The sequence below is a fragment of the Pezoporus wallicus genome, unplaced genomic scaffold (genome assembly GCF_028554395.1).
Source record: "Pezoporus wallicus isolate ANWC-B61680 ecotype Strahan unplaced genomic scaffold, APGP_CSIRO_Pwel_v1 contig_2384, whole genome shotgun sequence".
NCBI lineage: Eukaryota > Metazoa > Chordata > Aves > Psittaciformes > Psittacidae > Pezoporus > Pezoporus wallicus.
The window spans coordinates 2,935,483-2,961,356 of record NW_026640488.1 but is presented as its reverse complement, the minus strand read 5'-3'; the positions used below and the strand labels follow the sequence as shown (position 1 = coordinate 2,961,356).

The window sequence follows — 25,874 nt, the reverse complement described above, 5'->3', positions numbered from 1 at the left end:
AGCGCAGCACTGTATTCCTGCTTAATTTACAGCCTGAGAACACCTTTGAGGTGATGTCATGGCTGAAGAAGAGCAAAGTAAAATCAGCTGTTATTTTTGCAAGTCATTAGCATGTATATCTGTGTAGTTAAGGATTTATTTATACATTTTCTTAGAATTAAAACTAAACAGAAAAAGATAAATTAACACCCAATATTTGTAGGTAACAGTGCTAGTAAATAGAGAGAGGGTTTTGCAGATTTTCATTTAGATAACAGGCACACATACAGGGACTTTTATGATTATTTTCTGAGACTGTGGTTGCTGTCCGTTGTTTTAAGTAGGCAGCCTTTATATTTTGTCATTTATTGCCTCCTTTTCAATGAACTATGTCTCTATTACTAGTGCATCTAATATATTTAAAACTACATTATGAAGTTGCTGCTTTAAATTGGCAAAGAGACTTGTCATGCTGTTAAAGACAAGGAAAAAATTTCCATGATAATGTTTGATATTTCATTACCTGGAATGGCTTATAGGGGACTTTGGAAAATCAATAATTTTGAAAGCTTCCCAAGTGTGAACAGAATCACCTCTTCTCTGCAGGCTGTTTTAGAAAAGTTAATGATAATTGTACAAACTTAATACGAGCCTAAGGAGCATCATTAAGCAAGCCATACAAAGCTGTAATTTATAAAGCTAGTGCCATACAAAAAATGACAGTGGATAATTTATAGATAGGGAATGGACTAAATTTTGTGGTTCATACTTGGAAGAGTGGCAAAATACTAAGTTGATGTCATCATAAAAATCTGAAACCAGAGGGGAATCATTTTAACAACACAGTTTTAAGCAAAAGACATTACTTCCATCTTAATTTTTCCGTAAATCTAACTCCCTAATAAAGTATGAGTATACTCACTTATTAAGGCTCTACACTGTCCTGTCTTTAAATACTTAGAAAAAGTAATCTCCTAATCAAGCAATGAGAATCCCCAGAGAGAACCAGGAAGACACACAACTGGCACACGGCACAGCATAGGAGCTTTTCAGTATGGCTATTTCATACCCTGCTCTGACTCTGTCGTGTACAGTGCTCTATGCAATAACGAACAGTCTGTCCTGGGCCATGGCTTCCCTGCACTAAGTCGCTGGTACCTTCCACTGATATTTTCTGGTGAAGTAAAAAAGTGACAGCTCTTTTCTGTTTTCTGCCATATATTGAGATTTAGAAGAGAAAAAGAAAATAATAGGTTACCTGAGGGGACGTAACTGACAATGGTTATAGTGCCAAATTGTCATGGTTCGATCATCCTGTTTACAAATGGGATTCCTGTGTTTTTTGTCAGGAGAGCAATTGTATTTTAAAGTAATTCTAACAATACATCAGCTTGGATTTATTAATGCATGCAATTTTAATGTTTATTATTTCTGTTCAAACAGTGATAAGCACTATTGCAACTGCAGTAATAAATAATATTATACTTTCCAATTTGTAGGCTTTTGAGATCCTTGGATGTTTTTAATCTAGTTGTTATTGGTCAAACAGTATGGCTGGTGACAGATTTGTTTTTTTAAACAAGCAGTTCCCATTGCCTTCAATAGTAAATACTTAGTATTGAAATCTGAAAAGCAATGTCCACATAGAATTGTAGAATAGTTAGGGTTGGAAAGGACCTTAAGATCATCTAGTTCCAACCCCCTGCTATGGGCAGGGATGCCTCACACTAGAACACATCGTCCAAGGCTCTGCCCAACCTGACCTTGAACACTGCCAAGGATGGAGCATTTAAGTCTTCTTTGAGCAACCGGTACCAGTGCATCACAAGATAAGGGCCACATTATCCAAATTTAAATAGATTATTTTTTTTAAGATATTGATTAATTGGCAAATAATTGTTTCGCTGTATGCATTTATTACACTGAGAATAATGTTCTGCTGAGTGAGACCTTATTTCACAGCTGCTATCTATTCCTGTAATTTCCTAATTGACTGAATTGTACACCATGGACCAATTTCAGCAATGAACTAAAGATTTCCTGGAAGAATTTAATTGTGATGGTAATTGGGTTAAAAACAGTACTGATCTTACCAATCTGAGATCATAATCAGTGTTCATCTCAGAGAAAAAAGAAAAAGGTTTAATTTTCTGTGGGAGAAGTGGAACAGTCAGAGAAAAAAAGAGTTGTCTGTATTGTAGTCTCTTAGTAAAACATCCTTGCTTCTAAGAATTCTCTTTTACAAGACGTAATAGTTGCTAAGGGAACCTTTACCTAATACTAATCTGTTGTTTGAGGAGAATCACAGAATGGTTTGGTTTGGAAGGGGTCTTAAAGCTCATCCAGTTCCAACTCCCTGCAGTGGGACACCTTCCACTAGACCAGGTTGCTCAAAGCCACATCCAGCCAGGCCTTAAATACTGGCAGGGATGGGGCAGCCACAGCTTCTCTGGGCACCCTGTGCCAGTGCCTCACCACCCTCATAGTGAATATAACCTTAATTGTTGAATAGCAAAATGCCCTCCTTTGACTTTTTAACTGGAATATAAACTTGCAAGGGGAATTTTTACTCCTCTAAATTCAGTCAAATTACATTAAGCTTATGGTGATATACTTGAAATGACAATTTGTCTGCCCTCCCATTCCACAAGTGGTTTGTGAAACCAGGACATGCTAACACATCATGATTTGTTCATTCAGTTCCTCATGTTTGCAAGTGAGACTGCACAGATAGTCCAAATGATGCAAAACAGCTTCAAATTAAACACGAAATAGTGGAAGATGGCTAAGAATACAATAATACTATATTCTTGGCAATTAGGTATCTTAAATGTATACTCATTTACAAAACCAGAAAAGATTTTCTCCAAATACTACTATGTTGATTCTCTTCTGCAAAGCATGGCAGTCATCGCAGTCCATTTACTTGACTTTTTTGTCATTGCTTTGTAAGTGTGATTTATGCAATATGTGTTAATTATGTTTCATTTTTCTAACTGAGAACCTTCAGAACAAGTAGCTTTCCTTTAAACAAAAAGATAATAGCATGGGGCTTCACTGTGCAGGGCAGGTGTAAGAAATTCCACCAGAAACAGCCACACAAATCTCTTAACATGTGTGTTATGATCAGTGAGTATTCATAACCAGTATTTCCTTGCAAATTTGCCTTTTTCTTTTACTTTTCCCCTTCTTTTGTTCCGTCTTCTGCAGCAGATTGTAATAACTGTCCCTTATGCCCAGGAAAAAACATACTCAAGTGATTGATGCTTGTAAATAATGCCTTTTTAATATCATATCAATTTATCTCCTTATTTGACTTATTTGCGAAACAGTGTTTTGTCAAGCATTCAAATAGGCATCATCCATCATAAGGTTTTGAAGCATGCTTTCTTCTGATCAAAGGATAAGCTTGTGGTTAGCCAGTATCTTTTGGTTTAGTAGGCTAATGCAAAAAAAAAAACCCTTTGTGTAATGTTGGGTTTAACTGAAGGGAAATCATTTCTGCAGTTCACAGAAAATCATATTTTTGTATTGGCTGGAAAATTCAGGTGGAACCAGTGCCTCACACTCTGGGTCTTTATTTAAACTGATAATAAACTCCACATCTAACCACTTCCTCGACTGCAATGAATAGCAGCCTGTGAAACCACAATTAAAGCATGGAAAACCACAGTTTTTGATGTCTGTGTTCTGTAATTAGTTCCATATATTCTACATGAAATCATCAGAAACACCCAGTATTCCTGAATCAGTGAATGGAGAAATTGGAGAATGACGGAGAAAATATTTCAAGTATAAATACAACCAGAAAAGTATGTTTCACTGTGTAATTATTCATTTTCAAACAGGTATTAAAAAGCCCTTTTTTTCTGATAAAAAAGAGTACATGTGAGAAATAGAATAAGTAGGCTTTACAAATGTCTTAAAATTATGCTTTGAAATAAAAATCTTTCACATTCTTTAAAGGTAAAGTAAGGTAAGCGAGTAGTTCGTATAAATGGGTTAAGGTTAGTGCAGTGTTAGTGTATGGCATTTCTTTTCTTGCGCAGGTAAATGTTTTGACTTTGTACCCTTACAGCACAGTGAATATTTAAAAACAGAGAAGTAATGTGAAAGGTGATGCAGCTGTATGCATGCACAGGGAGATCCCTCTAAGTCGGCGTGGTTGTGTCGTGGTCGTGGTTGCAGAAGTGGGGCCATAATCAATGCCTGAATAGACTTGTTTAGCACATTACAAGGAATATTAATGGCCTAGTTGAGAACATAAGTCAGCATGATTTTTTAAATTATTTCTGCTACAAAGAGTGCCACCCTTACTCATACTATGGTAACAAGCTGCATTTTATGTAATAAAATATATATATATGTATCAAAAGGCTTCATCTAGTTGACCAGATAAGTCAGAGATAAGTTGGCCACATCTGTGGACAGTGACAGTGTTCTTTCAGGCTTAATGGAAGTCAACTGCTCTACCAGCAGTCTTCAGAAAAAAGAGATTTGCTCCACAGCACACTGGATTTGTTGATAGTATGAGTTTATTACTTGGCAGAGTTCATCTCTCCTTCTTCTTTTTCTTTTTACATGTGTCAAGGAAGGGGCTGAGAAGAAATTGCATGCACAAAGCAAAACATATTTATTAATTCTAATAAAAGTAATTAGACTGATTCAAATATTTATTTTTTAATAAAAAGGCAGTTACTTGTAATGGTGCTTTAAAATTCAACCTGTTCTATTTTAATACATTTGTTCATGCTGTAAGCAGCATAAAATTTCATGTGAGTCTACTGTAAATAGAATGAAGTAGTCTGCCTTCAAACCATCTTTGAAGGATCCATTTTAAATAGCAGCCATAGAGACTGAAAAAGCAAAGCATGGCAGAAATGTGTCTACTTTTATTTTGTAGCTGATGGTAAAACTATCATCTTAAATGGATTATATTACATACTGTTTTGAGGCTTGTAAGAAATCATAAATGATACTGCCAAAGGAACTTCTGCTCCCATGGAGCCAACTTTCATTAAAAGCCCGTGACTCCTTACTTTTCTTTGAGAGAAAGTAGCTAAATTGTCCAAAATTGGAGCAGTTCCATTAATTTTCATATTCTCATATGAGTTAAGGGCTTGTGGGTGACATGCAACAAAACCCCCAAAGCATATATTTCTATCAAATATTCTGTATTTAGGTACACAGGCATACAGTTCTTGACTTTTAATACAGCCTTGATAGAGTAAATCTAAAGGATGAAAATGTACAAATGGAGAAATGATCACTGAGGAAAAAGGCGTGTTAGAGTTTGGTTATGTACACAGAGCAGTTTTGGGGGCATAGCTAGTCAATAGCACAGATTTTAAAATGATTTAGCATTAATTTGTCTCTAGAATTCAGCATTTCCCTCAGCATTTTGCATGTTTTCTAGAAACAGCAAGGTTACCAGAGGGATGCTATGCAGTGCAATCACAGAAATGCAAGGCTGCAAGGGAACTCAGTGGGATCTGTTCTGAGCCATTGTCCTGCTCTGAGCATTCTTGCTGGGTGGTTGTACTGCTCCTGAAGTTCAGGGACAAAGATTTCAGAGATTTCCTCAATCATCTGTTGTGCTGCTTTACATAGTATGAAATTCTTTTCTAATACGTAACATAAATCTTTCCTGTCATCGATGGACTAGGGAACAGCTGATCATCTGCTGCTCTCTTACATGTTTGTTATCTCATCTCCTGTCAGCCTCATCTTGTCGAGATTAAAGAAACTTGTGTCACTAAATATTTTATCATAGTTTATGTTTTCTTTTTCTTCTTGCTCTTTCCTCTAAATATTAAATATTCTCTTTCTCTCTGCATATATCTTACAAGTGCTGGAGATAGATCTCAGCATTATTCCAGCCGAGACTTAGCTGGGAGCTCAGTAACCTGGCTTTATGGTGCTGTTCTGAATATATATGAATAAGATTTGCCTTTTTTGTGAAAGGATCACATTATCTCCTATTCAGGTTTTGGTCCCCTGTAACACCATTTATTCTACTTCAGGACTTTCTGTACTTATGATTTTACATTTATGCTTTTAATGTTTTACTCCTAAATGAAAGAATTTTTAAAATGTTTTTCATTACTTTCTCTTATTAAGCATACTTTCCCAATTAATTTTGCCTTTTAGTTGTTGTATAATCATATATGCTATACTTGTGTCATATATGAAAGTATAATGAGATGGGAATTAAAGAGATATAGATAGTGGAAAATACGTAGGTAGAAGTGATACAGTTGAATGTTGAGAGTATGTCAGGACAACATTACGGTTAGCATTATAGGGTTGTAAAATCTAGCTTACAAATTATAAATTTGGCTTGTTCAGACAGTGTGAGAATCTTGGTGGGCAATGTAGCCATAGTCTCTACCACTCTGAGTTTTGACACGCATGGTACATATAAAGCAAATTTAAAGTAAACAATGTAAAGTATTTGTCTTCACAAATCTTAAAATACGGTAATTTCTCACATGTTTGATGGCACTAAGAATGGATACATGAGGACAGCAATGAAGTTCTTTCCTATAAAGTAATGTTTTCTTCAAGGACTTTCTACCTTCAAAGCAGGACAAGCTCTGATTTGCAGTGTTTGCTGTTCAGGAATGTTGGGTGTGTTCCTTTTATTGTGATATGAAATGTACAGAAACCTGTTGTGGAATGCAATTTAACATGTCTGCTGAAGGATCAAACTAAAATTGCATGCACTGTAGAAGTAATTTTCATTGTCCTTGCCAAATACACTTTCCAATGGTAATAAACACTTATTCTTAGTGTTTAATGTTGATGAACCTCCTGTGAACCTACTGGGATAAGTAAACATTTTCTTAACAACAGCCACCCATTTTTAATACCTAAATGGAACTTAAAGAACAGTTCATTCCCTGACTCCAAGAACTTGCTATTGTTCCCTTTGGTTAAGCTTTCTGTAAGTATTCATATATTTTGAGTAAAATGAGTAATTTAAAAAAAGGGCTGCAAACATGATGTCCTTTAATTACGGCTGACCACATCCCCTGTCACAGAAGAGCATACAAAAACTTTCTTCTGTTCAGAACAGCTGCACTTACGTTGACTGTTTATTCCTCATAAACTAGTCTGTTGAGTAAGAACTGGAGCTTTGTGTGCAGAACAACAACAAAAAAATCCGTCTGTAAATCATAAATGTAAGAGATCCAAGTGTGTTTCCTGTATCAATTTTGGGTGTCTTTGTAAAAAACTCAATGGTTAATAATCCCTGTAACCCCATTTGCAACAAGATCTGAGCAAAGATTTGTTGGAGTGTATCCACATGCCCACTGCAGTCTGATTGTGGGAATCTCCTTTTGCATTGACTTGTTTGTGTACTGAGGCTTTTGCATTACTGCTTGTTCAGTTACGATGATATTAGTCCTTTTAGATGATAATTTTGCATTTTAAGCATAATTCAGATTATTCTGTTGCAAATCCCTCTCCTAACTGAAGTATAACCTATTCCACATGGGAGCCTACAACAGGTGTGTATACAGGACTTTCACAGTATCAAGTTTCAGGGAAAAATGGATCTGTGGTGGAATTGTTTTCTTCCTTTCTGCTAAAGTTCAGCTAACTCTTGGAGCCTGGGGTCTCCGTACACTAAATATCACTTGTGATCTGAACTGGAAAAAAATGTAGTAGGATCTTGCAAATACTGATAAAATAGATTATCTTTCTTGCTTTTGGTATTTGAAATATAATTCTTTATAAAGTTCCTGTCCTACAAAGGAATTGCAGGGTGTAACACAACATTAATCAAAATAGGACATTCTAGAAAATATCATTTAATGGACAAAAATATATCAAATGTAATGCAACTGTACTATATATATATAAGGAAACAATAATCAGGTTCATCCAATAGAATTGCTTGATAGGGTATATAATGTTTATACATGCTTGTTGTTGATCCTTTGCATTTTTGCATTTAATTTTATGTTCACAAAAAATAAAGGCAAAGGTTTTGTTTATACCAGCATTTTAAAAACAGTTCCTATTCAGCTGTCTACTCATACATGCATTCAAGTATCTTGGACATCCATGAAAGAGTATTTTAGCGCAAAGTGTTACTACTGTTAAAAAAAGTCATGAGGTACCCTACTGCACAGTTCAAGTACAAAACAAAAACCAGGTCACCTCAAGCTTGTAGCTGAAATATGAAAAGGTGGTAGTGGATATATTCAGAAATCCATGAAGTAGTGGAATAATGAAGAAGTAGTTTTAGAAGGGTCTTTGTAGAGTTTTACTTTAGCTCCTCAGTGAGAGCAGTGTGAGGGGAAAATGTCTCGTTCATTGGAGAATACAGCCAGTGATTAATACAGAGTTCTTCCCTGGAAATGAGTGTAAAGACTTCAGGTGGCTCTTCAACAATGAGAGAAGATAGAAAAGCAGAGGATAAACTTTAAATGTTCTTATGATGAGTAGTTTATTGTATAGTAAGAAAGAATTGATAGAAAGGTGCTCAGATAGGGAGGACAGAGTTACTATTTAGGAAAATACTTTGTGTTTTCAAACCTTAACATTGAGGAATCAGTCACAGTCCCAGGTGGTGTGAATAGTTAAGCAGCTGTCCTGAACTGAGGTTTCCCAAGGTGGAAGACTGCTGCCAACATCTGTTGCAAGCGATTTAACCAAACTTATAGCAAGTGCTTACAAAAGATGTGCATTCCCTCCCATGTTCCACACATTCAAATGGTTCATTGCCGCTGTTAATTTGTTTAGGACAGTTCTGTGCATATAAAAAGCTTCTGTCAGACTTGGAGATGATGATTTCTTAGACATCAGGGGTTTTTTGCTTCTTTTAGCACCATAATGCAAGCACGAGAAACGTCACAGGACTTTCTCCAAAGATTTCGTGGTGAAAGAAACTGTACTTCAGTAAATTATTTTGGGACTTCATTTTGCCTATACACAGTCTAGTTCTAGGGGTTTTGAGCAGGTACTTTGTCTGTATAAACACACACACTTTGTATTCTTTAAAATGTGTATATAGACATTACTTATTGCCTGTGGTCTGAATTAGACTAAATATTTTTATTAAACATTTATATAATACAGGAAAGAAAATTATCTACTGCATTTTATTAAATTGTACTTTTAGTCCTTCTAGGTGCACATGCATGAGGTAAATAAACGTCTAATTAATTTTGAATGTATTTCATATGTTTGTTTTGAGAATATTGTAAGTCAAGTTTCAATGGAGTTCAGAGATCTAAATATTTTGCCGTAGTTACTAGGATGCAAAAGGTAGACTTTTTCTTATGGCGTATATATACACTTGCATGGAGTAGGGAGAGCTCACTGCAAATTGTCTTTAAAGTCTCATTTAGAAGACAGCGATGCATAAACAAGACAGTGCGCACTAAAAATTAAGGTTTTCCAAGTAGTTACGGGTAAGATACTACTCAGTTGCAGGTACTTCATAGGAACTAAAACTCAGGGATTATGTACTATTAGACCTGATTCATTTAAGACTAAATGTTTGCTTTTAAATGCTCCCTGTTCAACTCAGTGCGTCAGGACATGCTTTCAGAATAAAGCTGAGTCTTTGGCTGCTAAGTCTAAATTTGTCCAAGTCATGAGAGGTCTTTGAGTTTTCTCTCTAGAATCTTATTCAGGACAACATCCACAAATCCCTAATGTAAGCAAATAAAATAAAAACCCATTGTAAAGGTAAAAAGGCGGCAAAACTTGACTTCCCTTGCAACTAGCAAGCTGAATCTACAGGCTTTATGGATTCTAGGGGTTGCAGGAATTGTACACTTCATGTTTTGAGACTTCTGCGGTTGCCAGAGATGCTCATGACAGAGCCGGCAAGCAGAATGTATTTTTATACATATCTAAACACACGTATATGTGTATGCATATGTGATTATAGATGTTTATGATGAGAACTAACGAAATCACTAAAGGCTCCCAGAGGTTATTGGTATTGATAGCATCCTTTGAGCATTTATGAACTTGCTCTAGATATGTGTCATCTTTGTCTTCACAGAAGTGACACACCTCTGTTCTGTATTTTGACGGGTGTCAGCATGCACAGGCTTCAGGCAAAAAGCTGCAATTTGCTAGAAGAAGGCTGATGATTAGTGACATCCTGTGCTATTTCCATGCTGCTCATTTCCTTGAGAGCATCTCCCCGTTGCTTCCAGCATAATTAGAGTAACAGGCCTTAGCTGTGAACTGCACAGAAACTCTGTCCAGGGCAATATTTAAAACTTTTCGAAAATATATTTTATCTCAAAACTTTAACTTGAAGAAATGTTAGGGTGCTCCCAACACTACTTTTACACATCTTTTTTCCTTTATTCACACCCGTCACAAGCAGAGACAGAAAGGCATGAACATACTCATTTCCTTTGTGACATTTCTCCTGTTGGTGGTTATGGAGAGTAGAAATGATGCACAATTTGGGAAACAGCCCTCAAAGCGCTGTAACAAAAATACTCATGTAGAGTTTGGAAAGCTGTCTCTGTCTGGTTTTAAGGTATAGACTGGTGCAAGTGCATGGATACCCAGTAAATAAGGTCCTCAGTGAGATAAAAGGGAAGCCTTGCGTGTATATGAAGGGAAGCTAAACGAGCTTTTGATAATCAGTGTTAGCAAAATGTAAGAACAGAAAATTCCTGTGAAAGCAAGAGAACTGGAGGTTCAGTAAGTAAAGAGGGGGTTGTCACCCTGCATTCCAGATCTCATGTGCAGTAGATGATTAGATTGAGAAGAGTTGCTGACCCTACCTGTATTTCGTGTGACTGGCAGAGGTTAAGTCTCTGAAGTGAGGAGAGTTGAATAGATGCATGTTTATTTCAGTGCCAGTGGAGCTTAATTTACCATACCTACCTGCTTAGCAGCCCTGGAGCTGCAGTGCCTCTCATGCAACCATCCCCACTGTTGTGGTAGTTACTCCAGCTAAAGAAGTAAGAAGTGCGGCAACGAATGGGAACTGTGCTGGCCTTCCTGGCTTCCATCTCTGTCACATGCAAGTAAACATCTGTGCCTTGTTCCTGGGCTTTGCAGTCTGAATAGATTATCTGCCTTTGCTCCTTCTCTTTTTTTATTCCTTTGCTGGAGGCACAAGAAGAGGATCCTGGAACTTGATTTCTCTGCTTAGGTGGTTGCTCACCAGCCCAGCTACAGATCGTCTCCACTTCCTTCTTCATTACTACTTGAACAGGACTCATATTTTGCATGGCAGTGGTGCAGGTTAATGTTGCACAGAGAAGATGTCTTTACAAGTCACAGACTTTTACAAACGGGTTAGCTGTTTTGTACAGCATACATTCCAGCAAGTAGAAGTTTGTACTTTTTCAGGTAGGTCAGGATTTCTAAAGGCTTTTCAGTTATTACTGCATGTACTTACGTGAGAAAAGAAAGAGCTGTTGTTATGCCAAGAAGCTTCTATGTCCTCGGGGCAAACTCAGGAAGAGCTGGATATCTGCTCTCCCTCATAGCTTCTAATGATGCTAATAGGAGGGCTACCTGTGATTATAAAGGAAGAAAACAAGCTTTATTGTGAGTGCTACAAGAATGTGCATGTACTATTAGTTTCAAGAGCCTATCTTTAAATCTAAGCAGGACTTGGAGTGTTCCTGTATAATAATTAAAAAAAAAAAAAAAAAAAAACAAAAAACCCAACTGTCAGGATATTTCATTAGAAGAAATATTTTACTTCTTTCAAAGTACTGATCCTAGTTTGTTTTCAGAGGTTCCTCTAAGTTTTTCTTTGTTATAAAGTCCCTTCTAGTCTGATTAAACAATACCGATGTTAGATAGTTTCTCCAAACTATGCCAACTGATAAATAGGTTTTCACTCAGGAAACTGCTTTACAATGTTTTCTTGAAGACAAGAAATTAAGAAAATGGGGTTTTCTTTTGTGGGCAGGGAATTATTTTAGACGTATTATTCACTACTTGTAAGTGTGTTGACATGCCAAGTATTTGACTCACTTGTTTTTGTTTTTCCAGTCTTAGCACGGTGATTGCATTATTAAACATGAAATTCCTCACTCCTGGCTCCAGCAAACTAGCAAAATTACTTTTCGCCTCTCCTTTAACTGGAAGAGGGTAATAGCAGTACCTTGACAGTCCTGTCCTTATTGGACAGGAGAAAAGGAGAGGTTTTGTTTGGGTTATGATGGTGCTTAAGAGCTGATCTTGTGTGGATTGTAGTTGAGTGCTGTTTTGTTCTGAATTGTTTATCCTTGGAGCAGGTTCAATGCAGGGAAAGAACAGATGGATAGTGAAAGAATGGGAATGGTTATAACATACAGTCTCATATCCAAAGTTTATCCTTTATCTGTGTAAAATACTTCTGGATTCTTCAGATAAACCAATAATGATCATCCAGCAAATGCTTATTGTATTCACTGTTTCACAGAACTTGTGAGATCGAGGAATTGATCGTTTTACTGATCTAATCAGGCTGTCACAAACCTGCATGCTATGAAATCCCTGGTGCCAGAGTGAATCTGAAAATGTTTCTGTTAGCAGCTGCTGTGCTTTTGGTCGTGACAGCTTAGCTGTTGGAGGTCTGCGCTGTGAATAAGATTGCAATTAAAGAGAAAAGGAAATGAGAAATACTCTTTCAGAAAGATTATTTCTTGTTTGTGATACAGCGTATACACAGTCATGCTGGCGTAACAAGGAGATGTTACTGCCAGATGCTTAACACCATGAAGCTGTGGCCTAAATACTGTGCTCACGATCACACAGGCTATATGTGTCAGAACAAGAAATTACAAGTCTTCAGGTTAGGCTACTTACTAAATCATCCTTTAGGTTTGAGCTTCAACTAGGTAATTTCAAATCCATTTGTTGCAGCTTTTCTTCAGATTTACTGCTTCACTGATGGTTGTATTCTTATTTTACTTCCGTAAGAAGTAAATATAATATTTCTTATACTTCTATAATAGCTCTTATTTTACACTGTAAGAGCATCCTACACTTTTCCCTTTGAGAAAGAGACAAGATGTAGCTTTGATTCCTTTAATAGGGCACAACTAACATTATGAGCACCATAAAATGCATTTTATTCCCTAATTTTCTTCTAGGGTACTGTTGTTACATATAATCTTCAGAGCTGGATAGTTTTGTGAAGTTAGTCTTTATATATTACCTTCTTAATTTTTTCCAAGCGCATATCTTAAACTGTTGCCTACATTTGGTCTATTGGCCTGTTTTTCATGCTTGTAAACTCCACAGGGCATTTCTATAAGGTATTTGTTTTGACAGAGTGAAGTATACCTACAGAAATACAGTATAAACAGGCCTAATCAAAATTCTGTTTGATCCAACTCTAGTTGTCATTCTTGGCTGTTCTGCCGGGCAGCAGAAGCCCTGTGTTTTCCTGAATCATTTTAAATAACAATAAAGATGCAACTGTTTGGCTCTGTCTTGGTTTTAAACATGTTTATTCCTGTTAAAGTAAATTGAAATAGTTTGCTGGGCCCAAAAACAAAACCCGTAGTGTTCTGTTTACGAGAGGAATCACATTAAAATAAAGAACTTGTTGATGTATTTTTCAAACTGTCTCGACAGAAATTACTCATGCATTGTCAAAAAAATAAAAAAGTGGTCTCAAGCCTAAAACATTGGTATTAATTGAGCATGCACTGCTATGACAGAAAAGATGTTTTACTGTCAGTTGGTAGTTATTGTCGAAAAGCTTGGAGAACACCACTTCCCAGCAATGTCTCCATCAGGAAAGTCATTTGAATAGCTGCTATAATTAAGCAAGTGTCTGCTGTCTTCAATTATGTCTCCCCTGTCAGATAAAGAGATTTCTGTTACATCAGAGGTTGTTTGTGTGCTAGCTGACCAGTTAGGGGAGGTACGATACAGTTCTGTGGAGCAAGTTAGGTGATGCCAGCTATAGATGTATAGCTCCATCAACTCTGTGCAGCAAAAGAGCTCGACTTTATTGGTGGTCCTCTTGTGAGGCATTCGCACCACTGTCCTGCAGTGAAATTGAATCTCTGAGATGCACTGAGTACTGATGTCAGCAGCAGTGCACAGGGAGTGGCTTGACACCAGTCTGTGTCAGGCATGTAGGTGGGTGCAAGGGGCAGAGTAGGAATGTCAGGAGAGATGTAGATTAAATTCTAGGCATGTAGACTTTTATCTGAGATTATTTAATTGGAAAGGGTTGTAATAGAAGTGATAGACTTTCTATATAATGTGAGAGAAATCTCTGTTTAATGAACATTTCAGTATTTTGAAGTTTCCATTATGATATTGCATTTCAGAGTTAGGCTGCAGTTTTGTATTTGCTTGCTCTAAAAAGTATGTCACATCAATGAAGCTGAGTTTTAATTTCTTGCATTGAGTAATTTCTCCTGATACTGTCTCTGAGAGTAAAACCTCACTGCATGTGTAAACATTGCCTATGTAGTGCAAAAAAAAAAAAAAAAAAATTTTGAGAAAGCCAAGTGAAATTATAAATTGTATAAAATTTCAAGATACAGTTGTAGTTGAAGAGTACCATTTATGCTGCCCTGGACATTCTGTCAAAAAGGTCTAGGTCTAAGTTATAAAATAATATCTCTTAGCAAGTAAAAGCAATGTAAAGTATAGTTTGAATTGCCATTTATATTAAACAATTTACTGAATTGAGTTTTCATAAACATCGTTACTATGTTATAAATATAAATTACTGCTTTTATAGCTTTATGATACCAATTGCCTTTACTCTTTGGTACATTTTATCTGTCACTTAAATTGACTAAATGAAGAGATTATTGGGAAAAACATTCTTAATCTTGAGATTTTAATTACTTTTTTCTAAAACATTCACCTTGAAAGTTGTGCAATTTTGCTGTTTTGGTTCACTGTAAGAATGATTAGAAAGTGATGACAACTTTAATTGCATTACCATTAAGTGCAATGATTCACCATATCCTCATAACATTTTAACTCGGGTAAATGCTGATTGGATCCAGAATAACGTAAATCGATGAGTTAGTTCTTGCAAAGTGTGCATGTCCTAAATTGTAAATGTGGAAATAGATTCTAGACCAGTGGATTTTCATCTGGAATCCATGTATTACATTGGCAACAAAAAATCCCTGTAGAAGTGAGACACCAAAGTAAATTCTTTAGCTGGAAACGAAACAGAAGACAATTTTAATTATTTTTCTTTTCCATCAGTCACTAGTTCTGCCCTTTGATCCTTGTTTTGTTTTTCACCTTAGCAAAACCCTTCACTTTCAAACCAGGAAATGTGACTGTTACAAATACATCCTGGTGGAGAAAAGCAGGAAGAAAATTTTTAGAATTTTTACTTTTTTGACCATCTGAATTATAGTGTCGCAGCACTATTTTGAAACTTGCTGAGTAGAATATTTTGCTAAAAGCAAATATTTAACTTGTGGACCAGAATCTGTTACTTTATTATCGTAACCTGATGGATGGATCAACATGTTTTTAATGTGGGCAGTAAAGAGAAGAAGGAAAGAAATACTTTTAACTTTTTGAAATCCACATTCATTCAGAATGGGAAGCAACTACTTCACTCACTGTATTGGAAATGATGCTAGATTAGCAAGATAAAAATACGGTAAAGTTAATAGTGGTTGCACACTAGATCTGTGTTTTTAATTGCTTTTGCAAGACTCCCAGTTAAAAAGCAGCACAAATTATTCTAGTGACTGCATTTCTGGAAGATGGAGAGAGAAAAAAGCTTGAAGCAAAAGTTAAGAAGGGCATGGTGGTTGCTTCCATTTGCTGCCCTTTCAACCACACAATTAGCTGAAACCTAAGATGCATATTTAATAGAATTGAGAGCACAGAAAGGAAAATATAATTATTGGTATGAAATAACAGCTAGCACAGGCATATGTATTTCAGAAAACTGCTGTTTAGTATGTAGTGTTGCAAGGATTATTTCATTATTTTTCCTGCATAACTGTTACATTTCATATAAATTTCTGTGATCATTTTGTAAAGTTAAATGAATGCAATTGATCTGACATTACAGATGGAAAAAATTACAGTGTATGCACTTCATATTAGAATACTGAGAGTGCCATTTTTGACACTAAGTTGAATGAGGATTTTTAAATAGATATGTGTATATATATAAATGTATAATAAATATAGACAAATATATAAATATATATGGAAATATTGTGCACCACTAACAGGCACTGCACAGGGAATGGACAAGAAGCATGCTAGCTCACTTGTTGGAAGAACATTCAGTCCTTCGTTCTTAATTATGTTGTAGGATTGTGGTAGGAAAATTCAGCAAGGCTAATTGATGCTAATTTTAAAATTGACTGTAGAGTAAGCAAAGCCCTAATTCTCACTTTGCTTGAATTGCCTTTAGACTGAGTACCCCATGTCCATGAGTTTCTCAATGAGATCTGTGCTGTGGAAAAGTACATAGACTCTTTCAGTGCTCAATTTCAGCATTTAAGTACTTTTGATATCCTTGGGGAATGTATTTTACTTCTTTTTAAGGGAGAAATAATTATAGTAATGTCAGATGTTGTTATTACTTCATTATTGTTTAATCAGAAACCTAAGTGCTGTGTGAAACACAACTGGTGCCTTTTATTTTTTTATCTATTGCATGGGAGTGGGACTATTTGCAATCTTTGTACTAGGGTACATTCATATTTTACATTGACAGATCAGAAGACAAAATTGTGGCTGATTTCAGAGGAAAGGCAGCATGTGAAATGTGTGTTTCCTCAGATTTCTTGAGTGTTACGGTAATTGCCATTAATGGGGCCGTATTTTCAAATGACTCTTTGTTCTGTTTCTAAAATAGAAATATGGTCTGTCACTCAGTGAAATTCTTCAAAGAACAGGTATAGTGGCATGCTGTCATCAAGGCTAGGAATGTAAGAAGTGGGAAAACTGTCTAGTGCAAGTTTGTTTACAGTTATTGCTGAAGAGTAATTAGGTACTTTTTGACTCATGTCATTTGTCTTATAAGGTAAACTGTACATTGGAAACAATCTAGCCACTTACAAACTTTCCCAGATACATAACTTCATAAAGTATAGCACTTCATCAAAGCAGATCCATTAAGCCTCTGACTGGTACTCTTCTTTTGGCTTTGATTGCAGCACCACACAGAAGCACCTAGCCCATCATTGCTTCCCCCATCATCTTTACCGTTAGATGTATTAAACAATGCCGTTGCTGGATTTAGTACAGTGGAAGAGCTTATCCGGTACCTTGAACCAGATCGTTGGCAACTGGATTTGGAAGATTTGTACAGGCCAACGTGGCAACTTCTCGGAAAGGCATATATTCATGGGAGGAAATCAAGAGGTAAATTACTCTTCTTTCTGGCCTTGCAGCTTTCTCCGGGTATGTTTTCTTAAGAAACAAATTAAAACGTTAACAAATTAACAGTAAATAAGAACATCGTATTTTGGTTCCAAACTTTGTATTTTGGTTCCATAAGAGGAATATGTTGGAAATACAGCAGAGATCATTGTTATTAGCTGTTCTCACTGTTACATTATCTGAAAAAGGACAATAACTAAACTCAGAATGTAAAGGAATTTAGCAGGATAAAGTAACAAAGGGATTAAAAAAAAAAAAAAATAGAAGCAGGCAGGGTAGTCTTCTGCAGGGAACCTGAGAGATCTTTTCTGCAAAATAGGAGGGCATCTTGGCTGGGTGACAATATCTAACTTTGTGAGTTTCTTTTTTTTTTTGTGGAGGGGAAAAACTTAATTTTGTGTTTGAGGTAGGGAATTTCTTACACTTCCTGTATCATTGAGTACTGGTTTATTTACTTACACCATACGAATTGAGAGCAATTATCTTTCTCTTCTGTGATACCTTATGAAATCCCTGTGTCCATGTCCAGTTTGATCGTGCATTATCAATTTAATCAGATGTAAAGTAGGTTATGTATTTTGAGACTTGTGGAGCTGTTTTTTGTTCAGCAAGACATTTTCTTCCATCTGTATTTGACACTCATGAATTTTCTATGCCATATCATCCAGATGTTGCCCAGTGCTTCATGTTTATGGATACCATGTGGATGGATAGCATGCAGGCAACACCTCCTTCCTTGCACACCATTCAGCATGAAAATGAAAACATATGAGCATAAATTAATAGACTCCTGTATTGACAAATGCAAGCTAGGTTATCATCTGATCTGCAAGAAAAAGGGAGGAAGTAAACCCTTCCATAACTGAAATGTAAGTTTTTGACAGCTAATTCTTGGATGTGAGAGTAAAAATCAGCCCTTCTACCTTACCTGTTGCTACAGCGATATGCACAGCAACTGAATCAAGAGCCAAAGAGGAGGAAATCTATTTAAAAGCTTTCAGCAATGGACTGTGCCTTTCAGATAGTCATTTAACACGTTCCTACTTAAAGGGATTCAGTATTTGCCAAATGTATGCCATAAGCATACAGTAAGTGGGAGAAAAACAAAATATAATTTCTGAAACCTTGCATAAACTAAAATGCAGGTGTTGGATAACATCTATATAGACAAAAGCAACTCCCTGCAAGACATATCTTAGAAAGAAACTATATCAGAGTAAATCTTTTAAAGACTCCTAATTAGATGCTGAAATAGATTTTTCCACTGAATAAACATATCATGGCATTGCCACATTTATCGTTAAGAGACCACCCTCAGACTACATTACTGAGTGTGTAATGTAATTGCCTGAGGTGGAAAATATGTCCAGTTGAGATGACATAGTATGAACTGTTAGGTCTGCTCAGTAAAGAGAGAGAGCAAACCTTCAAACATCTTTTTGTTCTTTTCTTCTTCTTTAGTACATGTTACTCCTTCCAGTAGCATGTTTGCTGTATTTTAGAAATTTTTAAGAAAGTCTGGGAGAAGTGCATGCCCTAAAATTTTTGGGTTTTATCAAAGTCTTTGATTCTGTAATCAGATCAGTTTTATTATTGCAGTATTTAGTAAAACCTAAATTACTGTCCTGCTTTCATAGACAAACATCAGTTTATGTCTAGATTAAATGAAAATGTAATTAATAGCATATGTTACTTTATGTATTTTCCTCTACTCCTACTTAATTCATGTGAAAAAGACTGTATTTAGACAGCCTGAATTCCACAGATCTTCTGTATCTGATGTTTTCTCTGGATAAAATGCTTCCAAAAACTTTTAGCCAGGAAAGAAGAAACACTAAGTTCAAAGGCTTTGATGTCTAAATATAGTTCTAAATTCTTTAGAATATTAAGCATACTTAAAAATAAAATACATTTTGCTGTGAAAAAAAAAATCATCCCATCACTTCCCACAGAAATCTATGCATAATCATTACAACATATTTTGAAGTCTGCTTAAGAAGGAGTCACAATACAGCCATAGTCCTTATTAGATGCTTTTCTTGTATAGCTGTCTGTCTTTTTCACTCCTTTGGGTCTTTTCCCTGACCTGTTGTAGGAGCCAGTGAGAAACTTACACTCCCAGGAACATCTCCAAGGTGCTTAGGAATGAAAATCAACCTGCTGCTATCTGTGCCCACACGCAAGTGCCCCAACCAGTATTTGTTTTGTTGAATTTGGGAGCAGCATCCAGCTGGAAAAATGTTTTGGGAGAGCTCCCCATGGTACTCTACAGTGGTCCCAGAGGGTGCAAGGCCATTGCATCGCCAATTGCAGAACACAGTTACTTTCAGACTGGTGTGAAAATGGATTACTTCAGCTGTACATGCCAGTGAAAGCTCACTTTTGAAATACACTTTACTGTAGTCCTACCTGCATCTACATTTTTTTTCTCCCATTTTTCCCTTCTCCTCTTATTTTAGTGTTTCCCATTCATGTGCTACTGCAGAGCCTCTCATTCTTCCCAAGCTAGTGCTAGACAAAAATAACTTTGACTGTTGTGTCAAACATGATACATGAGTGGAAGCCAAGTTGAAGGAGTGTTTAAATGTTCACATTATAACAGGTACTGTAACTCAGTGCACTTGGGAAATCCACATAACCTTTTATTGTGGTTAAGTAAACACTTTTAAGGGAATATATACATTCTCTCATCTAGCTTTGTGCCCGCAGTGTGTTAAAATAAATTTTGGACAGACAGATACTCTTTGAAAAAATAACAGCTTCATTCACACACTTCAAAGAAGTGATTATATAAGCACTAGATAAATTTGCCACAGACCTTTTAATGAAACTGAATTACACAAGGTAGGGCGAGGGTTCACTGTGAGGTAGAACAGCAATATACCTTAGTGCATTGTAAAACATGGAAACCAAACATGACATTTTTCATCTCTCCTGAAGCCTGTTATAACAGCAAGGCACACTAAAAGACACTTACAAAGAGCTGATTGTGTGTTCTTCCACAGAACCTTTTCAGAAATTAAAAAAAAAAACTTTTTAAAATTTAAAATCAGGCTTTCAGGGTTCAATTTTGAGACAAATTGTGTAATGCAGTCGCTGGTCATTTTAGTGTATTGCTCTTTATGTTATACATACAACTAGTAAAACTATACATTTCCCTAGTACGACTAGGGAAATGGATGCATTACTCCACTGCTTACATTCCTCCACTGCTGCCAGTAGGCAGGAGGTAATGGAGAAGCACACAACCACACAGGCATATGTCTGCCACTGGTTGTTGGGCTTACTGGAAGAGGCATCAGCTCCCAGCTTCTGTTTTCAATTTCTCTTGGTGAAGAGCTGAGCAGCAATCGTGTTAGGACACGTAGGCTTAGCTTCTTGAAATTCACTGTACCAAGCATGTCAGTCTCTCTAAAAATCTACCAGATGAGCAAAACTAGCATTTTCTTATTATGCATTAGGCATTTTATCTTAATTTAGACAGTTCACTTACTATATGTTTAAAGACATAACAGGAGAAAGTACTCCTCCATTCCTATCCAGAGTCCATGATTAATGGAAGTAGACATGTCCACTCTCTAAATGACTCAGCCTGCAGCTATTAGTTGATCAGAAGAGCTTAAATAATTTCTAATTTTCAGAGAGAATCTCTCCCCCGGAAGTTTTGTCTCTCTTTTCCTCCGCTCCCTTCTGAGCTTTCTCCAAGGAATGCTCTTGCAGTGTGGGAGGCAGGCTGGCATCCTATCAGTAACTTTATTGGAGTTATTACAGGCTCCTTGCTCTTAAAAATGCGATTGTTTATTTAGGAGCCTATGTTAACCTGATAGTGATGGAATGAAGTGCCCCAGCTTGGCATTCACTGTAAGTGCAAGCAGAGAAAAGGCTTCAGTGTGTTTAACTGACCTTTCACAACAGTAAACCCTTACTTATGGATACCTGTATATGGATATGGTCTGCAAAAGAAATCTTTGAAGAAATCTGGAATGAAACTGCTACCCAAAGATCTGCTCCTGGGACAATACTACTAAGCATCTCTACTAGAGAAATACAGCTTCTAAATTCTCTTTTTTTCTTACATGTTTTACTAGAATTGAAAGGTATTATCCTGCCTTGGTAGGGTGAAGTTCTCCTTCGTGATCTCTAGAGGCTCTTCACACAGTAGAAGGAAAAAGCATTTCTCTAGAGGGTGATTCAAATCAGGAAAATATTTTAGTTTTATTTTATATCTTTTTATTTACAAACTGCTAGCAGTAATGGTAAAGTGTTTGTCAAGTAATATCAATGCACTTGAGTATTTTTTCCCCTAGTTTCTTCTCGGCTTAGCTCAAACCCAGTTGTTTTAAAGGGCTTTGCTCTGTTCAAAACCTCTATTTCAGTTATCCCAGTAGCCATATTATCATCGGGTTTTCTTTTTCTTTTCTTAATTTTTTTTTTTTTTACCAGATAAAGTACCCCTGTGAATTAGACATGACTTCTGTTACTTATTGGTCATAGGTTTGGAGAGGACAAATGATCCCAGATTGTGATCCCAGATTGTGGTGATTCTGGTCTAGCTTTTCTGAAATACATTGCTTTTCACCAAAAAAAAAGGGCTAAAAAGTATTAATTTTTTTCACAAGTCCAGTGTTTTTCAGTCTGAACTGAAGACCTGTTCTTTCTCAGCTATGCAGCTAAGGTGAACCTAAAGGAGCCTGGCCTGTTTCAGATCTTTTCATGAGCTTGGTGTTCAACCAGTGCATAGTGAAACTTTGGTGTGATACAGTGGAACCAGTTTATAGGGAAACAGGTGCCAAATATTAATATCTTTAACTTGCACTTCAAGTTAGGTGCTTACAAGGAGAAGCTGTTATTTTATTTAAAGCACATTAAGTGAAAATAAATCTTACAGAAGCAACAGAAATATGTATCTATGCTGCTGTGAAGGAAGAGGGGAAAATTGAACCTGCTAATAGTTATACAGATACACATACTTGTACATTACTCACTGATTATGACTTCTTGAAGTCAGTGGAAGCATGTTCCTCCTAGATATGAATTGTTTCATTCTTTCTTATGCTTACATCATCCTTGCAGAGAAGCAGTAATTGAAATTTCAGCAGGGAAGAAGTTTGAATGCTTTATGAAAATGAATTTAAAATGTGTTTGGAGGATTTCAGGATTCTTAATTGCTATTTGTGTTTCTCCAATCCAAAATTAATATAGAATAGCAACACGAGAGCTCAGCATATGAACATGAACAAAGGGAATTCCATTATGGTTGATTTGATAAAACACACATTGGAACATAGTAGCCAAAGCTTCTTTTGTTTCATTTGAACCAACTCTACCAGACTTATAAAATAATTGGTGAATATTCCTATGCGACAATAGTTCCATTTAGGTTACATGGTATTCCTGTAACTGCAGTATTAGACATGTGTACTGAACCTGTACCACCTGCACAAAAATGAACTTTCCTCAAGTGTTCTGCATTGCTGAAGTTGGTTTGCCACCCGTGAAGTTTGGTTATGAGTCTGAAAAGCACCAGTTTGTTTGTCTTTTTTGCAGTGGTTGATCTCAACCTCCTAAAGGAGGAGGTGCGGCTGTATAGTTGTACTCCTCGTAACTTCTCAGTGTCACTGAGGGAGGAGCTGAAGCGAACAGACACCATCTTCTGGCCATTGTGTCTTCTGGTTAAACGTTGTGGTGGAAACTGTGCCTGTTGTCATCAGAGTTGCAATGAATGCCAGTGCGTACCAACAAAAGTCACCAAAAAGTACCATGAGGTGAGCGCTTTTTTTACATTTGCATGTTTGGAAATAACTGAAAGCCAATGAAGGAGTTTATTTTTACTATAGGAATGCACCACTATATTTTCAAATTTTATATATTGCGCTTATAGTAAATTCTTTTTATTTACCATTTTTATGAAGTGTTACATAAAAAAAAAGGCAATATCTCCCTTGTTAAAATACTTTCTGTGGAACTATTAAGTCATTCCTGAGCTATTTGTTTACTGGTCCACCACAGCCACACCTCCTTGTTCAGCTCTCTCTAGTGGTAGATGTGAACTTTATGAAGGAACAGACACCTGTCCATTTCCATTATAAATCTATAACTAAAAGCATTTATTGTAGAATTATCTATTAATTCCATTTGGTTAAGTATGCTATTAGTACTTAAATAAATAGAAATATGAAACTGCAAGACTCTTCTTTGATAAAAGCAAGTATCTGCTCAACGTGTTTTAATTGGTTTTGTAAAGGCTTGAGGTAGAAGCAAAAATAATACTTGGTGGGTGGAATAAATTAATAAAATTCAGCTGAATAAAGCCTATTTCTTTTAATGTGCTTTCTGTCACCTAGTGTGTTTCCAGTGCTATCTAGCTCCTAGACAAGGTGTATGATGAAGCATTTGCTGTTTTCTTGATGTTTGGGTTCTTCTCCTTCAGGTTCTTCAGCTGAAGCCAAGGATTGGTGTTCGAGGATTGCATAAATCGTTGACAGATGTACCCTTGGAACACCATGAGGAGTGTGACTGTGTGTGCAAAGGGAATACTGAAGGATAAACATGATTCAATTGTGCTGTTTTCTTTCAAAGCACATTCAATCAGTGGCTGATTCTATTATGGGGCTTGTGCATTATCTCCTTCTGTAATCTCAGTTGTTTGCTTCGGGGATCTTCCATCTTCAAGATTTACAGTGAGCTCTAAAGGAGGAGAAGCCAAACTGGGATTATATGTTGTGTGACAGCTCTGTTTGGAGGCCCACTAAAAGGATGGGAGAAAGGCATCAATGAGGGATTTAAAATAAATGTATTGTTTTTGTTTCTCCACAATTTTCTTAACACATGGATTTAAATTTAGGAGTAAAAACAAAGTTAGAAGGCTCACATCATGGAGACTTGATCCTGCTGGCGGTCTCATTTCTACAGCTTCAGTGCATCTGGCCTCTGTTTCAAAACACCCAAAATCTCTTTTTGTGTTCAACTACTCCTATGTACTCTAAATCAAAGCATTCTCTGTTGTATAAACTTGGGTTAAAACAGACTGCCTTGTTCTGAATTAAACATAATTTGCCTAATGCTGGTAGGAAGGACTGGATTTTTCCATAAGCTCTAGTAAAGCTCCTGCCTTTTAGAAAGAAGACTGGACAATAACATGAGCTAAGGAAGCAAACATTGAAAAGAACAGCGCCTTTATTCTTACTACTATGGCTGATGAGTTTTTGTTTGTTTGTTACTTTTTATCGTGTACATTTTTATACTCTCCTTTTGACAACATAACTATTTGCTTTTTCTAAACTTGTTAAATATATCTATTTTTACCAAAGGTATTTAATATTCTTTTTTTTTTATTACAACCTAGATCAACTATTTTTTAGTTTTGTGAGACTTTAAAGCCAGATTTGTACAGCTGGAGGAACAGAGATGTGGTAACAATGGGAAAAGGAGCATGATCTCTTTGCAGTTGGTCACTACACAGTGAAAAAACACCAGTTTTTACCTGGATGTACAGGAATAATGCAGGGAGACATGTGGATGAAGCTCTAAGCTTGCTAGCTGCATGACACTGAAAATATGAGAGACAGATGTTACTATAAGCAGTTTCAGAAGCTGACTTTGAAAATTCCCTCTCTCAGTACTGGTCTTTGTTCAGGTAGAAAAGAAATGAGCATAGATAGATGCATTCTGGCTTGTTTAACTTCTTTTAATTTCTTGAAAGTAGAACGACCTACAACATAAGAAGCCCAGTGGCTTGCAGTCTTCATGATGCACCATGGTCATGGGAAGGCAGCCTAGTTAAAGTGTATGGTTTTCCACTGACAGTTATAACTGTTTAAGTACTGTTCACTCACAGGATCATAACACTCTTCAGAACAGTTTGATGAAATATGGTTTTTCTGTACATTATATTCCTTAACCAATACCCTTATTCTGCCCTATGCAAATTGAAAAGGAAACAGTAAAGTATTTTGCTTGTAAAATGCTTTAACATTATGCCTAGTTTATTTTTTTGACTATTGGATTTGCAGATTGTAATGAATCACCAAATAAAGTAATAATGCTAATTTTGGGAGAATAGGTGTTTCTGTGTGGTTGCATATTTGTATCTGTTCAATATACAGTAACGGGAAAAGTTAAAGAAGGTGATTTTCTATTTACCATTTTAAAAATCAGTTATGAAAAGAAGTCTTGTGTTACCAAGGCTTCCACTTTATTAAATCTGCTTTACTGTAAATGCACATGAAGAAAAAGAGGAAGGAATGTGATGCTATTTGCATAAACATTAAAAATGTTCAAAATTGTGTCGATGTGAAGCCATCAAAGTGAAATAATATCTGTTATTGTTTCCATCTTGAAAATGAGGTCTAATGAAAATGTGAAGGTTTTTGCAAGTTGGTGTGAATTTCTGATATCAGTTCTGGAAAATTCTCAGGTGGCTTCTGATTCTGTCATAGATGGTCTGGTTTGCCCACCCTCAACCTCCTGCTGATTAAGAAAAATACTTGGTGTAAATGTAGCATAAAATAATCAAGTCCGAATATTAGCCCCGTATCAGAATGCAGAATTACGGATGCATGAGA

The 25,874-nt window shown here is 36.3% G+C and overlaps 1 protein-coding gene across 1 annotated transcript in view; it reads left to right on the top strand.

The window, feature by feature from the left end:
- Window positions 1-25,369, top strand: part of PDGFC (platelet derived growth factor C) — a 129,174-nt gene extending 103,805 nt beyond the window's left edge. Inside the window, exons 4-6 of the mRNA XM_057419046.1 lie at window positions 17,085-17,292; window positions 22,858-23,075; window positions 23,741-25,369. Of these exons, the coding sequence (XP_057275029.1) occupies window positions 17,085-17,292; window positions 22,858-23,075; window positions 23,741-23,857 (543 nt within the window). The 3' untranslated portion in view covers window positions 23,858-25,369. The remainder of the gene's footprint in view (window positions 1-17,084; window positions 17,293-22,857; window positions 23,076-23,740) is intronic.
- Window positions 25,370-25,874: the final 505 nt, after the last annotated feature.